The sequence below is a fragment of the Harmonia axyridis genome, chromosome 3, assembly GCF_914767665.1.
Source record: "Harmonia axyridis chromosome 3, icHarAxyr1.1, whole genome shotgun sequence".
Taxonomy (NCBI): Eukaryota; Metazoa; Arthropoda; class Insecta; order Coleoptera; family Coccinellidae; genus Harmonia; species Harmonia axyridis.
Genome location: NC_059503.1, coordinates 42,305,999 through 42,326,529, shown reverse-complemented (window position 1 = coordinate 42,326,529; position 20,531 = coordinate 42,305,999). Strand labels below are relative to the sequence as shown.

General features: G+C 34.1%; 1 protein-coding gene across 2 annotated transcripts in view; it reads left to right on the top strand.

Annotated features, from left to right (window-relative positions):
- Window positions 1–19,163, top strand: part of LOC123674776 (coilin) — a 44,125-nt gene extending 24,962 nt beyond the window's left edge. For both annotated transcript variants that reach the window (XM_045609852.1, XM_045609851.1), the window contains 2 exons: window positions 15,785–15,958; window positions 18,627–19,163. In XM_045609852.1, the coding sequence (XP_045465808.1) occupies window positions 15,785–15,958; window positions 18,627–18,937 (485 nt within the window). In that variant the 3' untranslated portion in view covers window positions 18,938–19,163. The remainder of the gene's footprint in view (window positions 1–15,784; window positions 15,959–18,626) is intronic.
- Window positions 19,164–20,531: the final 1,368 nt, after the last annotated feature.

Genomic DNA, 20,531 nt, shown 5'->3' with positions numbered 1-20,531 from the left:
AGTTCTAAATACGCACAAGCGTCAACAACATGTTCGAATTTACTTTCCACATTAAAGGCATTCAAATATTTATCATCATCATTAAAAATCCACGAAATCGATGAACAATTAAAATCGCCAAGGATTATGACGAGACAGTCATCAAATTTTGTTTTGTTGGAGTAAAGTTTCGAAATGAAGCTGGAACTAGCAAATTGCTCGCCAGGTGGAAGATAAACACAACAAATAAAGAGCTTTATAATACCTAGTTTAAGCACTATCCAAATATCCTCTGCATCACTTTGAAGTTCAGCAGCTCTGGTAGGTTTAAAATTGTTTTTAACCGCAATGAAGACATCACCTCCGTCGGTTTTTACCACACCCGAAGTCGCACGATCTCTCCTGAAGATAGTGTAGTTCTTCAAATCGATTAATTCCGAGTCAACTATTCCATCGTTCAACCAAGATTCGGTTATACAAATTATATCGTGGTTATTAACAGTGGCGTTTACTTTAAATTCTTCTAATTTAGTTCTGAGTCCAGTGACATTCTGGTAATATATCGAGAGAGCCATGGGAATCAAAAAATATTTTTAAATATAGGATGTAACTATATGGACTATATAAGCTTTCTCAACTCATCGCTTGACCGAATATGCAAAATTTTAGAAGCATCGTTTTTGCGTAGAAGAATATTACCAGATTGAGTCCATACATACTTATACTCCTTTTTCCTTGCAATTTCTCGTGCTTCTTTAAATAGAATTTTGTTGTAAGTTGACAAGTGCTCATTAATGTATAGCTTTTCAGATACCTTTTCAACTTTAATTCCTGATTTATCAAATCCCGAATTTGACATTCGTTTGGCCTTGTATGCTGCAAGAAAATCGTCTCTCCTGATTTTCGAGATGAAATTCACAACAATATTCTTAGGTCTCCCTTGAATGTTTGTAGGAACCCAGCTGCAAGAATCAAAACAGGAAGAGTCAACCGGCTGATCAATAGCCCTCCCAATTGATGAAATAATCTCTATGATATTCTCATTAGGTTTTTCAGGAATATGCTGAATTTCGATGTTGTTAGATCTGGTGAATTGACCTGTTTTTTCAGAAATTCATTCTCCCTCTCCACTTTACCCATTCTAGTGACAAGCTCGTTGAATTTACTTAGCTTGATTTCGAAATCGCTTATTTTACCTGAACAAAAATTAACTGATTCTCGTAGGTTTCTTATTTCCAAAGTGAGAGATTGAATGGGCCGAGAAACACCATCATTGCGCCATTCAGCGTCTGATTCATTATCTGAAACGATGGGCTTTTCAACTCGTTGAGACTGATTACCCAGGCATGCGAGGGATGGACGGCCAGCCGAAATCGATTGCCTCCTCCGATCTCCACCACTGGATATTTGTCCATTTTCTTGACGACATGTGTCACATTTCCAATCAGTACCAGGCATATTCTTGATTGCCGATAACTGACTCTTAGTGACATCGGAGCAGGTGCCATTCGCGTGATAATGCTTTCGACAAAAACTGCAAAAAATACTCGGCGATCTCTTTGATGTTACTTCATTACAACGCACGCAATGAGACATTTTACAGTTTTCAGGACAAAATACTTCTCTTCTAGATTTTTTGAAATAAACTTTCTGTAAAGATGGATTAACACTGATTACTGTGTGAAACTTTGAGATTTATAGACTATATTAACACACTTAATTTCGAAAAAACTATGGAGCGAACAGAATACTACCTTCAAGTCCGACAACATATATATGAATTATCTTGTTGTTAGGGTCTTAGAACGAGATATATAACTCCTCCATCCTCAGAGTGACGTCTACGGGATGATGGTTGGTACTGTTGGTGTCTTCAGCTGAGGTGGATCTACTGGTAGCCCTTCGATTGCACAAATTTAGTCTTGTCAATTTTTTCACAATAAAATAGAAACATAATGGGATAATTAGTGAATAGATGATAAGGATCCAATATTTTGTTGATTTTGTTTCTTGAAATTTTGGTATTAGGGGTTTTATTTGTTCCTGTTGTTTTTGAAGTTCATGTACTTTGTCTAAGCGAATTTTGTGTAGATGCATCCTGGTGTATTGGGGTGTAGAGTTCTTTAATTCTGAACTTATTTGTGGCAGGAACATTGGTTGATTCTTAATCATATGTTTATCATTTCTGTATTGATTGTTTTCAGTTTCGAATAGGCATCCGGAGGGAATGTCTACTAAGAAGGTACCTTTCAGTGTAGCAAAATCGGTTCTTTCACAGGTTGTTAGAATTTTCATTTCTTTTGGTGCTACCACAATGTATTTCGAGTTGTCTACTTGTTCGATGAAATTTTCTGATAATGATATAGGGATGTGTTGACAATCCTTGTAGGTATCTTGGAGTTGTAGTAATTGGAATGTGCAATCTGAATGTTTCTTACCATCGGTGAGTTTGTTTTGGGTACAATAGTATCCTGGGTGCAAATCTATGCATGGTGTTGGAGTGTATTGAAAATACTTCTCGTTCATTGTCAGATATGAGTTGGCAGGAATTATGGTTGTATTTTTTTTTGTTGGTATCGAATAAAGGTGGTAATGTGAAAATTTTGTGGGATATATTATTGGAAAATATAGGATGAAAACAATTCTGTTGCCAGAAATATATGCATCTACGTCTATGACATTATAATATTTGTGAATCTCTGCTTCCTCAACGAAAAGGAGGTTTTCTGGTTTATTATGTTTTAGAACGAATTTCGTTATCGTGTGTAGCTCTGATGGTTTTATTATGATATGGTGAAGTTTTCTTTGCCTTGCAAAGTTTACAGCGTTTTCGATATCGTTAAGTAATTGTAGTATTATATTCAAACATACATTTATTTGATCTAAGACGTTTCTTGCTTGGAGGTAGTTGAAGAAGTTGGAATTTAGTTCTTTTAATTGGAATACTGTCTGAGAAAGTGCAGATTTAATTTCTTCCTGATTTTGTTTTAAGAATGAAACTGTATAATTGAAATTTTTGATTATTTCGGTGGTTATTGAAATTTCGGTATTTAATTTAATCCTGTTTGTTATTTTTTAAATCGTCAAGAATTTGGTCGTAGTGAACTGCATCATTTGCATCTACATTGCCTGAAATGCCTTTAATCACTGTGCCTAAACCGTTAATGAGACCACGTCTGACTCTTGCTTTGGGAAAAATTATGTTTAATTTTTGTTCTGCCATGTCTAATTGGTAACTCAAAGCTCTGTCGAAATTTTGCAATTCGAAATAATATGTTTTTTTTTTATTATTTAGAATTGTTTCAGTAATTTTGTCGAAATGACTTCTAATCATATTCAGCTCAGTGTGTATGGGTAGGAGATTGTAATAGTGGATGAAATTGTGGGATTTCAATTTTACTTTGGCGTTGCCTAGGTCAATTGGAAGAATTCCTGGATTGTCTTTGAGGTTAGTTATTGTTATCTTCTGATCTGCTGTCGTCGCTATTGCGATTAGGCTCGTCCTGTTAATATTCATTTTGTTTAGTCTTTGGTCTTCTTAAGAGGGAATGCTACCACTTGACTGCTCAGTTCAAAACTTAAAGGGGAATAACTATTCTTGCAGATCACCGATTTGTATGGGGTTTTCTGATAATTTCTTCAAACAATGATCTGAAAGGAAGGGATTGGCTATTTTTAATTTGCGAATGAAAAAACAAAAAAAAAGTTGGTAACTTTTCGTTTTTCGCAAATGAATTGATGATATGGATAAAGGGCTTATCACTGATTTATTTTAGAATTATTCGTTAAAAAAAACTACAGAAAAACATTTCAAAAAAACTGAAATCACTCCAAATAAAAAAGAATGATCGACCATCGTATAGTGCTGCCCCTACTGTATAAATTCGCAACGAATCACCAGATTCTTCAATACTACCTACAATTTGATAATTCCGGCAACGTTGCTGCGTTATGAATCAGTTCTCAGTTAGAGTCGTAAACAGTATTAGGTGAATAGAAAGATTTCCAGCTTGTTCGTTCCTTTTCGAACGCTTGAAGGTATGAAGAGATCGACGCGGGACTTCGGGAACGGGAGCGATGTGTTCAACGGGCAGATTGCATAGCATGCACACCTACGCGAATATAATGAGACACGATTATTAGTATGAATCTAAAATTATGTATAAAAATGACAGTTTTTCGGAGGAAGAAGTTTTACTGCTCAACGCAATTGATTTCCATCCCACAAAAGTTTCTTTCTCGCTCCCGCAGTCACGCGTCGGTCTGTTCATACCTTTGTTCAGTTTAGTTAGCTGTCAATTCTTTTCGATATGGGTAACAAGAGATTCAAGGATCTATTTATTCTGATCCTATTACTTGCTTTTTGGGAGTATCATGTAAAATTATCAAATTTTATTTTTACAGGAAAATAAGAAGAATCTTATTAGTGCATGGTCATTCTTATGATGATACTATTAGTTTTTTAATCATGCATAATCTGTTTTGTAAATATTCATTCAATACCAATTCATCTTTCAGTGTATGGGAACGAGATTATATTCATGCACAACATGAATTAACATTTCAGTTGAAATGGTAGATAATTATATGGTAATATTGAAGTTCAGTACTACGACGTTACGATGTGAGTCAATTTCAGAACATGAGAATTTTTTGAAATTTGAGAATCTTTTATTGCCTTCAAAATAAATGGATCGTAATCCTGAGCAAGGAGAATCAATGCGATATTGCGATATAACAACAGATTTTTGTACGAAGTCAATTTCTGAAAATGAGAATTTTCAAAAAATATTTTAGTCCTTTTTTTGCCTTCCAAATTAATGGATCGTGATCCTGAGTATAAAAGATCAATGCGCTATAAGTGATATAAGAACTGATTTTCTACCAATTTTCATGTTTATAGTTTTCATATTTTCCGAGAAAAGCTTCAGACAAACGGATTCTACCTATTCGATATTATTACTCTATTCATTCCAGAACGTAAATTGTCAAATTTTGTCTTTTCTCTACGTTTATCAAAAATAATAAAGTTGTACTCAAGAATTTATAGTTTTCGAGTAGGTACTAAAAATTGAATCATAAACGTTTTTGTTTCTTTTGCTCATTTCAAATGAAATGAAAATTGGTCATAAATTATCTGTATTCTATTCCCAATCGAATTTGTAAGATTTTTGTTTGGGAAAAATATGAAAATAAACAGATGGAATAACTTTCCCATGCCCATCGTGTAAAATTATCAAATTTGATTTCTATAGGAAAACGAGAAGAATCTCATTAGTACATGGTCATTCTAATGATTATGACAACTATTAGTTTTTTTCATCATGTAAATTTGTTTCGTAGATATTCAGTCAATCCCAATTTATCTTTCAGTGTATGGGAATGTGATTATTTTTATGCACAACAAGAATTAATATTTCAGTTGAACTGGTTGATAATTATAGGGGAATATTGAAGTTCAGTACTAAGATGTTATTATTGTTTAGAAATTTCTTGATTCTGCATAGTCAATTTCTGAAAATGAGATTAGAGTCCTTTTTTCTCTTCAAAATTGTTGGATCGTTATCCTGAGCATTGAGAATTAATGCGATATATAACAACTGATTTTTGTATGTAGTCAATTTCTGAGAATGAGAATTTTTTATAATTCCATTTTTTTTTTGCCTTCAAAAAATGAATCGTAATCCTGAGCGTCCTGAATATTAGAATCAATGCGATATTGCTATATAACAACTGATTTTTATACATAGTGAATTTCTGGAAATGAGAATTTTTGAAAATGTTAATTCTTTTTTTGCCTTCAAAATTAATGGATCGTAATCCTGAGTATGGAGAATCAATGCGATATCGCGACATAACAACTGATTTTTGTACGTGAGCAATTTCTTGAAATAAGAATTCCTAAAAATGTTAGTTATTTTTTTTTTCTTCAAAATTAATGGATCGTAATCCTGAGTATGGAAAATCAATGCGATATTGCTATAAAACAACTGATTTTTGTACGTAGTCAATTTTTGAAAATAGGCTTTTTTTCAAATTTCAGTCCTTTTGATGCCTTCAAAATTGATGGATCGTGATCCTGAACATGGAGAATCAATGCGATATCGCGATATAACAACTGTTTTTTGTACGAAGGCAGTTTGTGAAAATAAGAATTTTTGAAAATTTTAGTACTTTTTTTGCCTTCAATATAAATGAATCGTAATATTCAGCATGTTGATCAATAAGATATAACAACTGACTTGAAATGATTATTGGTCATAAATGCCCATGTTCCATCGAAAATAAGAGTTTTTGAAAATTTCAGTACTTTTTTTGCCTTCAATATAAATGAATCGTAATATTCAGCATGTTGATCAATAAGATATAACAACTGACTTGAAATGATTATTGGTCATAAATGCCCATGTTCCATCATTCATCCGATATCATATTTGGATGACCATCATATTGATGGTTCATTTTGATTTGGCTAACCATAATGAGCAAAATCATTATTTTGCTCAATGAATGTGACCCGCTTATGTGAAAAGTTTCGGTACATTTGTTTTGATTTTTTTTTTATTATTCCACTAAATACGTTTTTGAATCAAATTAATTTTCGTAAGAATGATATTACCATCTCTGTATCTGTCTATCGAGCTCGAAGTTGCTGCATTGCCAAATGTTCGAACAACCTTTTTACAGTAAGCTGGCAATTCATTGGCTGGCGTGTAAGAATTGAATGCCGTCAAACGTATCTGAATTCTTACATGTGGTAGAAAAGGACGGAAAATCAGAAGAACGTTTGAGATTGCTCCACTCATCCTGAAAAGTGATGGCTTCTCAGAGGGGTTGGGGGGAGCTGAATAGGTAAACTTTGACAGATGCGCCGAAACGCACGGGGTACCCTTATCTCTTAAGTTCTGTTTGTGGAGGGTTTTTCGATGGGTCGTGATTTTAATTTTTCTGTTTTGGATTACTTGATCTTTTGAGAACTTTGGTGTTAGTTTATTTCGATTGTTAGATGTAATTTTGCGATAAATTGTAGTTCCGGGTTTGTATGTCAATGGTTCGTGTCGTTTCTCGTTGTGTTTCTCCATTGTAGCTTGTTTTTTCTTGGCCAAATTTTCATTTAGGTTTTTGTATATTTCGAGTGTTTTATCACGATGATTTTCGATGTAGTTGTTTATGAATTTTTCGTTGATATCAATATCAAGGGGGTCTTATGTGTTCAAGTGTCCGTTGATTACGTCTATTGGTTTCTGCTTTGTCGCAGAATGAATAGAGTTGTTGTAACTTAGTATAGCGTAAAGCATTTGGTTTAGAATGTTGGTTGAATTTTTGTCTTTTTCTCTTATGATACGAAGTAGTTCTATTAAAGTTGAATGAAGTCTTTCGATTGATCCGTTTGATTGACTATTGTTCACAGTAATGTAATGGGGGTTATCCATTACAATGGTAGTCGGTGCTCCATGATGGGTCATAAAAGACAATAGAGATCAGACAACTTCAATACCTGATAGGGAAATTAATGGATATGCTTGTGCGTGTGGAAAATGTATCTATCAAAGTAAGGAATTTTGGTCCTTGTGTCTGGAAAGTATCGATGTGGATTATTTCAAAAGGTTTGATTGGGGTCGGTGTTAGCATTAATTTTTGTTTTCTGTCGTATTTATTGACTTGGCAGATGTCGCAAAAATTTATGTCGTTACTTACGTCGGTTTTGATTCCTGGCCAATAATATGTTTGTTTTATACGGTTTTCTGTTTCTAATATTCCTCTATGATTGGTTTTTGTTTCATGGAGAAATTTAATGAGTTCCTGTTGTCTTTCTTTATCTTCTACATCTTTTAAAACAGTATTACATTTGATCAATTTGAATGCAGAGTTTTTGAATGTATTTCTCAAGAATTCGCAAATTTTTAGTACATACTCATCATTTTTGAAACTTATCGCATATATTGTGTTTGGTTTTATGTAATTCTTGAATAATTTTATGGTATCACTTTCTAAGTTGTTCACGGAGAGTTGACAATAAATTCTACGCTTTGTTGAAAAGAGATTTTCTATTTTTGTTTTTGCTGGTGAGTGGTAAACGAAATCTAGGATAATTTGATGTTTGAAAAAGTTAAGTGCTTTTTCTGTTATTGGGATTCCTTGTATTGGTTCTTCAGAACTTGAATGAACTGTATCGTCATCGTCGGAATCTGGAGGATTGTCTGATGGGTGAGATGGGCTTGCCGTCGCATCCTCCCTTTCGAGAGGTCGAGATACCGATGGACCTGCTTCGGGTTCCGGTATTTCGTTAACATTCGGTGTTCCGCTTACGTTCGCTAACATGGAAAAATTGTCGTTGTCTTTATCATTATCGTTCGATTTTGAAAATGTGTCGTTGTCTTTATCATTATCGTTCGATTTTGAAAATGATTCGTTAAATTTTTGCATATATTCAAAAAGTTCTTTATTGTGTAGTTCGACTCGAGAAAGTGCGTCAGCATTACTGTTTGAGCTGCCTTTCTTGTATAGAATTTCGAATTGGAATTCTGATAGTTTTAATCTCCATCTTAAGAGTTTGCTGTTCGGTTCCTTCAGTGACATTACTCACTGAAGTGGACGATGATCGGATAATATTTTAAATTTTCTACCGAATAAATAGGGGCGGAAATATTTAGTTGCCCAGACTATGGCTAAAAGCTCCCTCTCTATTGTGCTATAGTTTCGTTCGCTATCGTTTAGTGTTCTCGATGCGTATGCAACTGGTCTATCGGATCCAATAGGGCCTTGTGAAAGTACGGCTCCTATGGCCACATTACTTGCATCGGTTGTAAGAAGAAATTCTTTTTCGAAGTCGGGATATTGAAGAATGGGGTCGTTTGTAAGGAGATTTTTGCAGTATTCGAAACATTCTATAAATTGTGGTGTGTGCTCAATTTTTGCACCTTTTTTTAGACATTCAGTAAGGGGTTTAGTAATCTTAGCAAAGTCTTTGATAAATTTTCGATAGTATCCGAGAAGTCCTAGGAAGCCTTTTATTTCTTTAGGTGTTCTATTGAATAGTGATTGGGTATTTTTTGATAGCTTTGATTTTATCTGTATTAGGTTTGACGCCGTCAGGGGTGACGATATGACCTAAGTAAGCTACTTCTTTTCTTAAAAATTCTGACTTGTCGAGTTGAATTTTGAAATTAGTTTCGCGGAGTCTCTGAAAAACTTTTTCAAGATTGACGATATGCTCTTGGAGTGATGTTGAATAGACGATTATGTCATCGAGATATACAAGACATTTTTCGTTTTGTAATCCCCTAAGCATATTATCCATTACTCGTTGAAAGGTTGCACTGGCACTTTTCAATCCGAAGGGCATTCTGAGATATTCGTAATGACCGTTCTCGACGCTAAATGCGGTTTTAGGAATGTCATCAGGGTTCTTTTCAATTTGGTGATAACCACTGGCTAAATCGATGGTTGAAAAATAGTTGCATATCCCGAGTTTATCGAGAACATCGGTAATGTTTGGAAGAGGATATTTGTCATCAATACTTTTTTCGTTTAGTTTCCGAAAGTCTACCACGATTCTAATTTTTTTCTTTAGGGATGAGTCGTTCTTTTTGGGTACGATCCAAATTGGAGAAGACCAGGGTGAATTACTTGGCCTAATTATGCCTTGTTCTAGCATGGAATTAATTTGTCGCCTTACTTCGTCTTTGTGTACAAATGGATACCTATAGGATCTAGTATAAATAGGAATTTCGTCGTTTGTTTTTATTGAATGTTTGATCTGATTTGTGAAGGTGAGACGTTGGCCTTCATAATTTTAGGATGTAGGATTTGTCTTCTTCGTTCATGTGTGATAAGTGATGAAATTCGTAGTTGCTTTCTATAAACGGGAATGAGTTAATTGGTTGTGTTAAATTCATAATGATATCTTCGTCTGTTTTGTTAGAGATTTGAATTTTTGCAAAACCGTTTTGAGCATTCGAAAGTGTTGCCGGTATTTCGCATTTTTGAATAATCTGATGTGGTACAAGAACATCGCCGTTGTTTTGTTTTACGGGTACATTCGCAATAACTTGGGTATGAGGATTAATTCTTAATTTGAAAATTTGGTTTACTTGGCTTGGTTGGTATTTAATGGGAATAGCAGTTACAGGGGTAATTAATTTGGAGTTTATTAAGTCGATTTGGGCGTTCAATAACTTTAGGTTATCTAATCCTATGAGTCCGTCAAAAATATTATGAAATTTGAAAAGGTAAAATTTAAGGTTGATATTTTGTTTGAATTCTGGAAAGATTAGGATGTCGGCACAATGTTGATGTGTTTCTGATTGAAAAACTGTAGAAACTGTGAATGGTTCTAGTAAAATCTGATTTGGATAATTTTTATGAGCGATTTTTTGGTTAATGAAAGATTTTGTTGATCCAGTGTCTATTAATAGTTTCAAAGGAGGGTTTTTTATCTGAATACACGGTAGCTCTCTTTTATCCGAGGATATATATGTTTCAATTAAGTCTCTTGTTCCGAGAAAGCGTCCGTCTGAAAATTTTCGGGGAAATCATAATTTGGGAAATCTTCTTCGGGGTTGTCAATTTCAATGTTTTCGTCGAATTCTATGTTTTCTTGTCCGTTATCGTAATGTTCAGTATTGAAAAGTTCTTCGCTAATAAAATCTGGTTTTTGAGAGGTATTTTGGAAGGGTGTATTTTGGAAATTTCTTTGAGTTCGCTGCTTACTATTAAGGGAACTGCTAATGCTCATTGGTGTAGGTTTATTCTGTTGATAATTTTGGGATCGTTTGAAAACTTGGGAGTTGGTTGGGAATCGTTGCGGAACGAAATTTGGATTCCTCTGGAGATTTATGGGGACACTAGGAAATTGCTGGTATTTGAAGTACGAATTATTTTGTGAATTTGTTTGGCTGTTTTGGGGATGAATGTATTGTTGTTGGGTCAGAATTGGTCTATTTTGTGATCGATAAAATTGCTGATGTGTCGAAAAATTTTGTGGATTCGGTTTTCTCAAATTTTGAAAATGATTTGGACTTTGATAATGTTTTATATTATCTTCTTCAATGATGAATTGAAGTGCCTGAGCTAAACTATTAGGTCTCATAGCGCGTATCATTGGTCCTAGTGGATCTCTTAATCCTGCTAAAAATGTTTTGAGAGCTTGTTTGGTGAAAAATTCTCTCTTGGCTTTACGTTCTGTTTCTGCGCATTTAAGGTCAATGTGGTTGCAAATGGTGTTAAGAAGGGTTAAAACTTTTTCGTGAAACTTTTGGGGAGATTCTCCGGGTCTTTGCCTCAAGTTAACTAAATCTTGGTTCAAACAGTTTTCATCTCGTTGATCTCCAAAATTTAGGATAAGAGAATTTTTTATTTCTTCCCAACTATTAGTTGCGCCGTGAATAGCTACCACTTCTTCGGCTTTGCCTTGAAGTTTATTCAAAATTCCATCAATCAGTAAGGTATTTTGAAAGTTATTAGGGTTATTAACATCAAAATAGTGAAGTAAAAGCGATTCAGAAGCTATTACGAATCTGTGTAGTTTATTTGGGTTACCGTCAAATTCCGGTATGATACAAAGATTCTTCGTGTCAAAATTGGGCGTTACTGCCATATTTACTGTATTACTTTCTTCAGTAATGTTTAAATTATCAAATGTGTTAATTAAATCAAGAATTGTCTCTAATTCAATAGAATTGTTTTCGGAAATTGAATCAATAGGATTGGAATCAGAGGAGTCTGACATAAACAATGGTAATATTCAATTCATCAAAATCTTCATGCCTCGCTGCGTGATTGTATCCTCAATGGAACTTCACGGTTGCACCAAGTCTTTTTGATGGGTTCGTTTTTTCGCTTAATGAGTTGAAACTCAAAAGTCCTTCACAATGAAAACTCGCGAAAACTCCGTCGACTGCGCCACTTATGGTTTTTGGTCCAGCAAGATAGTTTTTAAAAAACTTAGATATTACAATTGTTAATACAAATTAATTCTACGATAGAATTTTATTGGGATAACATACAAGTGTTCTTATAAGATGTTAACTACAGACTAAGATAAGATAGAGCGTCCGTGTCGCTGGTAAGAATTGCGGACTTAGCCATCTTCCACGAAGCGGTCAGGTTACACATATCTTTTGTTCCTTAGTCTGCTTATCTTGTTGTTAGGGTCTTAGAACGAGATATATAACTCGTGCTAGATGTTTGGCGTTCAGGTCACCTGCCAACATTGTTGAAGTTCTGGGTTCGAATACACGCTTCAAGTCTTCTTTGAGTAGTTTTCGACCTGGTCTGTTATAAGCGGCAATTATTCTTATGTCAACGGAGTTGGTGTACACAGTAATTGCGTTGGCTTCCAAATGCTCAGATCTTTTTCCTAGGAAGCAATGGACTTCTTGATCAAGATGGCTGTCCCACCCTTTCTCTCGTCATTCCTGTCCCTACGATAGGTCTGGTAGTTGCGGATTTTAAGAGAGAAGCATGGTTTGAGTTGGGTTTCACACACCAGTGCTACGTCCACCTCATGCCTATTCAAGAAGTCCTCGAACTCTTCTTTTTTGTTGGTGTTGTTGTTGATAGCTGTCTGCATTCCAGACAGCTATCTCCAGGGATTTAGGCTTCCTTTTGTCCCCCAGTATTATTCCACAAGTTTGATCATCTGGTTCATCATGACCTGAAATGTGGCCATGAGTTTTTCAATTTCTGCCTTTTCAGGAGAATTTATCTTAGGCGATGTTTTCGCTGCTTTCTTGGTTTTGACTGCTGGTTTCTTCGGGGTCCTTGTTTTAGTTTTTTGCTTCTTTTTGGGGGGAACTGCCTTCTTTGGAGCCGGAGCGAGTTTGGCCTGTTCCTATTGGGAGATGGCCGGTTTCGGAAGGGAAACCGTCGGATTTCCCTTCGAAGGATGACTGGGGCATCCCTTGTAATTGGCCGGATGAGGGCCATTACAAAGCGCGCATTTCGGCAGGCTCTTTTTATCCATGGGGCATTTGGTAACCCCTTTATGATCTTCGGCACAAGCAACGCACTTTCTAGATGCATTGCACCTGTTGGCGGCGTGCCCGAATTTTTGGCATCTGTGACACTGTTATAGGCCAAGGCTTCTTCGCAGAGATTCTACTTTTACGCAGACATCCGCGGTGAATTTAACGTCGTAAATACTACTCTCGTCTCTAGGGAGGTAGACGAGGACCAGGGGAGTTGGCTTCCTGTCCTTTCCACTCTTCATTCTGAAGGCTCCCGTTGGATGGAAGCCTTTTTTTTTCAGATCTGGTTGACATTTCAACCGTTTCGGGGATCCCCTCTTGGTACCACTCTCAGTACCTTCTCCTCCGGGAGTTGGAATGAGTGGTACGGCTTTTTTTAATACAGGATCTGGTTCGGCAGGTTGGATCTTGATACCATTTTTGATGTTCTGACTTCTCAGAACTTTGATTTGACATTCTTTCAAGAATCTTATAAGTTGAGACCAATTTTCCTTTGTCCGCAGGATAATCGGCGGCACTATACTTCTCTTGGGTTCTGAATCTGCCGGTTTGGGATCTACCGAGGATTTGGTCTTCCTCTTTTTCCTTGAGATGAGTTGGAATTACTTGTCTCCGTCGGAGACTGTTCCAACGTTAGTCTCATTTATTCGGTCGAGTTGGCTGATCGACTTTCATGTCGATAGCGGCCTCCTCATTGGCCGAACTTGCTTTAGAGGGGGCCTAATTGTTCGTAACGCATGAGCCTTGTTCATTGGTTATCGCTCTAGTTTCCTCTCCATCTTTAAAATCTCCAAAATTAGATTCGGACATTAAACACAATCTCCCGTTTATTTCGAGCTGCAATGGAACATTGGGGACCACTACACTCAAAAAACTTCTCATTAAAAACGCTCTTCAGTACTGAAAAATACTAAGAAACTACTACTAAAAATCCGTAACGGCTACAGTACTGAAAAGTACTAAGAAACTACTACTGAAAAAGCCGTAACCGAAATCTACATTCACAATACGTCTCATTTACCAAGTATTTACCACGTGTTCTCTCTGTCGCACTTTGCGTACCTCGCTGGCAACCTTCATTCTACAACGTCCAATCTCTTTCTACATTCTTTTGATTGAAGAACCACTGAGGTACATAATATATACATCCTTTGTTGCTACTTGTCCAGGTAGTTTGAAAGTTTCAATGGTAATGCCCTTGTTTAAATCTGGTAATGTTGAGGATATCCTAAACTATAGGCCGATAAATTTATTGACAACATTCTCAAAGTATTCTCCTTCTGTCAACATGCACAAAAAAAATACAACTACTGCAATTTTTTAACTAACTAATACTATCCTGAATGCAATAGAAAAAGGTAAAATTCCTGTTGGTTTCTTTTTAGAATTTTTGAAAGCCTTTGATTGTGTTAATCATGAAAAACTAATAAAAAAAATTGGGAACCTGCGGAATAAGAGTTGAACAACTTGATCTTATAAAGATCTATTTGAAAGAAAGAAAACAGAAGGTTCGAATAGAAATAGAATCTGAAACATTTATTTCGAATGAGGGAGATATAATTTGTGGAGTACCGCAGGGCAGTGTTTTAGGCCTTCTGTTATTTTTGATCTATATGAATGATTGTCTATACAGTATTGATAAATCCCTTAATGTAATAATATTTGTTGATGATACTAATATAATCAAAATTTTGGAAAATTCGAATATAGTGACAATTGAATTGAATGAGGTCTTTATAAGCGTGAAGGATAGGTGCTACAGAAATGATTTTAGTTTGAATGCAAGTAAAACAGAGTGTGTTATTTTTCATAAAGATAGATCTAACTATGAATTACCATGTGAAATAATGCAGGATGGTATATGTGTTTCGGTAGGTAACTTTATCAAATTTTTGGGTTTCATGTGAACTGTAATGTGAAATGGAAGGTTTAGGTTGAGTCACTGGAAAAAGACTTAACTCTGCTATCTATTCCATTAATATACTAAGAAAGTCAGTTGATGTATCCACTTTGAGGATAGTATATTTTGTAAATATTCAATCAATTTTATCGTATGGTATTGTCTGCTGGGGAAATAGTTCATTTTCTGATTCTTTATTCGTTAAACAAAAGATTGCGTTGGGAACTTTGCTAGGTATGAAGTACAAACAGACTTGTAGAGGTGTTTCCTCGAGAAATAATATTCTTACTCTTCCAGGTCTCTACATTTGTAATAGCATTAAATTTTTCACACAGCATACAGAATGATTTGAAGAATTTAGAAAAAGAAATGCTGTGCCAGACAGATTGTAATACTTAATCTAATACTGACACAGAACAATGCAAGATATGTGTGTATCAGATTGACTAATTCCTTGCTTGTAAAATTTCATAAAATAGATGTTGAAAAGATTTTTTTAAGGAAGTTGTATCAGTTTATGATTAATTGTGATCCATATAATGTAAATGGAATTTTCAGAATATTGTGATACTTATAGATGAATGAATTATATATATCTATTTTGAATTTAAATTACCCAGTAACCTTATCTGGGAATTTACTAAAATTATATTTTGTGTTTATACCAAATTCATTGGGTTGGGCTTAAATTATTTTTTGACGTTTGAATAATGATAATAATTAAAAGTAAATACTTTTAATTATTATTGTCCTGTCCTATACATTCTTATGTCAAACAGGATTAATAAATTATTATTATTATTATTCAAACGTAAAGAAATAATTTAAGCCCAACCCAATGAATTGAGTATAAACACAAAATATAATTTTAGAAAATTCCAAATGGATATGCTCCTTTGTAAGTATATTCTACATAACTACTTTTTTATTGTAGTTATTCCGGTTCAAAGTGATGTTACCAATCCTGGAGATCAAATCATCGAAATTGGAGAAAAAATCAAGATACTTGGAGATGTATCTATTATCTCTGAAGTAAATTCTCAAGGCAAAACTGAATTAATTGATTATGAGAACAAGATTGGAGTTAAATCGAGTATTGAAGATAATGGTAAGGATGAAAGATATTCTGAGCATAATAATATAAAAAAATGATTTGAAACTGAAACTTACAGCTGAACTTTTTAATACCATTAATACACTGAAATCTGATTCGATGGGAAAAAATGTGATGAAAACATAAACTGATAATGTGATGCAGTTTTTCATACATGATAGTTTGTCAGATAGTAACAACAAGTAGAACCAAAAAAAAAAAAATCTGCAGTGTTTTTGAGAAGTTGATTGTCAAACCATTTTAAAAAATTTGTTTGTATCCATTTCTCTGTGGTAATCAATATATTAATTTTTTCAGCATTAAGAAATCCATTAGGATTTCCAGTATAAAGAACAATGTACTTGTGACTTTGTCTACCATTTCATTATTAAAAAACTTGAGTCTCTTATGAACACAACTAAATTTTACACATGAAGTACCTACAAACAATTGAAATAACAAGACAAATACATTTAATATAATTAATGAACCTTTGTATACCAACTGTTTTAATCCTATTTATATTGAAAATTCAAGTTTCATCCCAAAAACAAATTGTCGCAAACCTTTATTTTTCTTCTGAATTTGGGCTTTTTAAAAGTTCATTTATTTCCAAGCTATTGGGGGCTTCTTTGTGCGTCATATTTGTAATTTTTAAAGCCAATGCGCCTTTTCAATATAAAAATTTTGTAAATGATTCTCGAAAAACTATGCCTACAGTAGATGAATATTGAATCAAAAACAGCCAAAACCAATTCTTATTACGAATGAAATAAATTCGCAGAATCATAATAAGTACAGGGTGGGCAAATTTCGATGTTTTAGCACTACAACTTTTGAACCAGAGGAGATAGACAAAATCTGATACCCACTTCTCGATCTCTTTTTCTGAGAAGCTAACAAGGGTAGTATTCATTTTTAGCCACCTTCTTTTGTTTTCGAGTTATAAGCGAAAATTGGAAAAATGGCGATATCGAAAAACATTTATATCTCCGCTAATACTGATGATAGAGCTCTGAAATTAAAACATTATACAGGCACTTTTTTACGTAGAATCCAGTGGCGTGCTCGTATTTTCAAAGGGGTTTTTAATTACGAAGCTATGACGCAAAGTTATGTTTTTTCAAATGGGAACACTAGATTTTTGTGCCATTTTCTGAAAGCTTAATTTTTCCTGATTTCAAAAATATATAACATCGTATGATTCGTATCAATATAAATAATAGAAAATGGCCAAAAACCTCTTTTCACCTAAAAGTCTCAATATTTCTATGGTTTCAACTGTTGATGAGCCTTTCTATAACAAGAGCAGTGTCCTTCCGTCAATCTGATTATTTCTATGCTTTTCACTTATTTCTACAAAATTCGAATCTATATTTATTTTATACAAATAGTTTCGATAAGATAAACGAACTTGGAAAAAGTTTCCTAGGTAGCTTGAACACAGTTTCAAATATTCATCTATTGAAATATCGAGAAGAGGTGTCGACTGTGCATTGTGCAATTGTTGTCATTATTAGGTTGAATATTATTTCTTGTTTGTCCCTTCGTAATAAAATGTTGAGTTCAATCATATATGCATTGTTTCATATGCTGTTTAAAATGGATTGGTACTTGTGCGTATTGATTCTGGAGACCTATGTTAATAATCTCCTGATACATGCATCTCAATACAACTCTTTCGATTGAAAAATTCGATCTTGTGGTTTCTCCGTTATTTCCAAATCAATTTTTAGATGAAAAATGTATAAAACATTATCTAGATTCGAATTTTGTAGGAATAAGTGAAAAGCATAGATGTAATCAGATTGACGGAAGGACACTGCTCTTGTTATAGAAAGGCTCATCAACAGTTGAAACCATAGAAATATTGAGACTCTTAGGTGAAAAGAGGTTTTTGGCCATTTTCTATTATTTATATTGATACGAATCATACGATGTTATATATTTTTGAAATCAGGAAAAATTAAGCTTTCAGAAAATTGCACAAAAATCTAGTGTTCCCATTTGAAAAAACATAACTTTCGGTCATAGCTTCGTAATTAAAAACCCTTTTGAAAATACGAGCACGCCACTGGATTCTACGTAAAAAAGTGCCTGTATAATGTTTTAATTTCAGAGCTCTATCATCAGTATTAGCGGAGATATAAATGTTTTTCGATATCGCCATTTTTCCAATTTTCGCTTATAACTCGAAAACAAAAGAAGGTGGTAAAAAATGAATACTACCCTTGTTAGTTTCTCAGAAAAAGAGATCGAGAAGTGGGAATCAGATTTTGTCTATCTCCTCTGGTTCAAAAGTTGTAGTGCTAAAACATCGAAATTTGCCCACCCTGTACAGCGGCAACATTTAAATGGATTGACGACACAAAATTTAGTAATTGCCCGATTTTGTTTGCGTTTTCAAGGTGTATACTTTTGGCATCTTTGATTTGTCATGCTATACTTAAAATGAATAGACTATAATATTTAGCACCAGTAATTCAAACTTGTCAAAACTGCAAATCAACATATTTCAAATTACCACCCTATCTGGGACATTTTTCAAATCGTATTTTGTGTTCAATACCCAAGTTATTGCATTATGATTAAATTTATTTTGACATTGAACAATTAATAATTAAAATTATATTAATATGCTCTTTCATGAGTATATTTTACATAACTACTCCTTTTTTTGTAGATATTCCGGTTGAAAGTGATATTACCAATCCTGGAGATCAAATCATCGAAGTTGGAGAAAAAATCAAGATACTTGGGGATATCTCTATTATCCCTGGAGTAAATTCTCAAGGCAAAACTGAATTCATTGATCATGAGAACAAGATTAAAGTTATATCGAGTATTGAAGACAATAGTGAAGAAAAGAAAAGAACTACTGAGCATAGAAATACGAAACAAATATTTGAAATAGAAAGCTTGGATAATACACTAATGAAACTTAAAGCTGAACTTCTTAAAACCATTGATACACTGAAATCTGATTCGTTGTGACAGAATGTGATGAAAACATTAACTGATAATATTGATGCAGTACTTCATAAATGACACCTTGTCGCATAGTAAAAGAGTAGAACCAAACAAATTGTTCAGCAGTGATTCCTAGTAAAGTAATGTCATTAAAATCATTCCAAGCAAGTTTAATTGTATCATACATATCTTTGTATTTTCGCTAAACATCAAAATTCATTATCAATTATTAAAATACTGTCTAAGGTAATTATTTTTCAATTTGATAACCCTTTCTACATTTCTAACGATCTTGGGATAAGTCCGATTTATGTAACGTTCCTAAAAACTAATAATGGTAGATTTATGCGCCCTTTCTAAGAAAATAGTTCTAAGAACTCTATCAAAGAATTCTGTGGTGTTAATGCACTCTCTTGTTAGTCCCTATTGAAGGAAAGCGCTCGAACTACTTTCTATTCGTTCCATACTTTGATGTTTGATATTGCTTGTGGAAGAAATAATTTTTTTTCAGATACACCTAACACTTTTCATCGATAATAGAGAGCTATTGCAACGTACAAATAAGCAATCTTTTAATAAAATGTCTCTCATTTTGGCATCTACGCATTCGCATTGGGTCAGATTTAAAGTATTTAAAGTCCAAATATGAAATACATACTGCATTCGGTATATGCCACACTGTTCGCACCATTCACGTCGGAATGGTAGATTTATGCACCGTTCCTAAGAACTGAGAATTGAACTCGTACATATCGCGTTTATGAAACTATGACTAGAAAGTTGACCAACTTTTAACTAAGAACGACGTTTTAAGAGTCCGTTCACGCGGCGCAAATTCAGGCGTTTTCTTAACTAATTCGGTCTTGATTTTCTCAGAAACGGTAAACGCTATCGAGATGATTCAAAACAATATTGGAAGGTCTTTATCCCTTGTATATCCGTTAGGTAATAATTTCACTTTAAGTTGCAAATTAATTGTTTTATTGACGTAGAAAGTACGATTTTCAATACCAAATTTGAATAATTTATTGTCGCCTCTTAACAGAGGCGACAATAAATTAGGTTAACACCTAAAGTCGAAAATCTAACACAACATGGCTGTAGCCTATTTCTTCTTCTTTCCAATGATACCAATAAGAAATATATTACATAATAGTTACTCAAAATTCTATGTGACGTAAATCTGTTTCAAGTGCCAGAATTGTGAACTAAAAATCGTTGCTCCTCCCTGAGGGGCGTGGCTTGTAGCTATCAGGACCGTCTTTTAGGAAATATATTCGTGAAAACCTGAATTATTTGTCACGAACAAAAATAAATATTTTGTCGTTTAAAAAAAGCCATACGACAGATTTTCATGTTAATTTTTCGAATGAAAAAATTTATTCCTCGTGGAAGGTTTTGGATCCAATAGTCAACTTATTACTTCGGACCGAAGGATTCATATGTTTGAGAAAAAGGAAATGTTTGTTATTGAAGGAGAGCGATTTGGATTTAATGATGTCAGGTAAATTATCTTGTTTTTACCGTATTTCATATAATACAGAATTAAGGTAGTTTTGAACCTCTCTTAGATTAGGTATTGTACTTTGAAAGTTAACAAGAAGTGATTTCGTGTAAA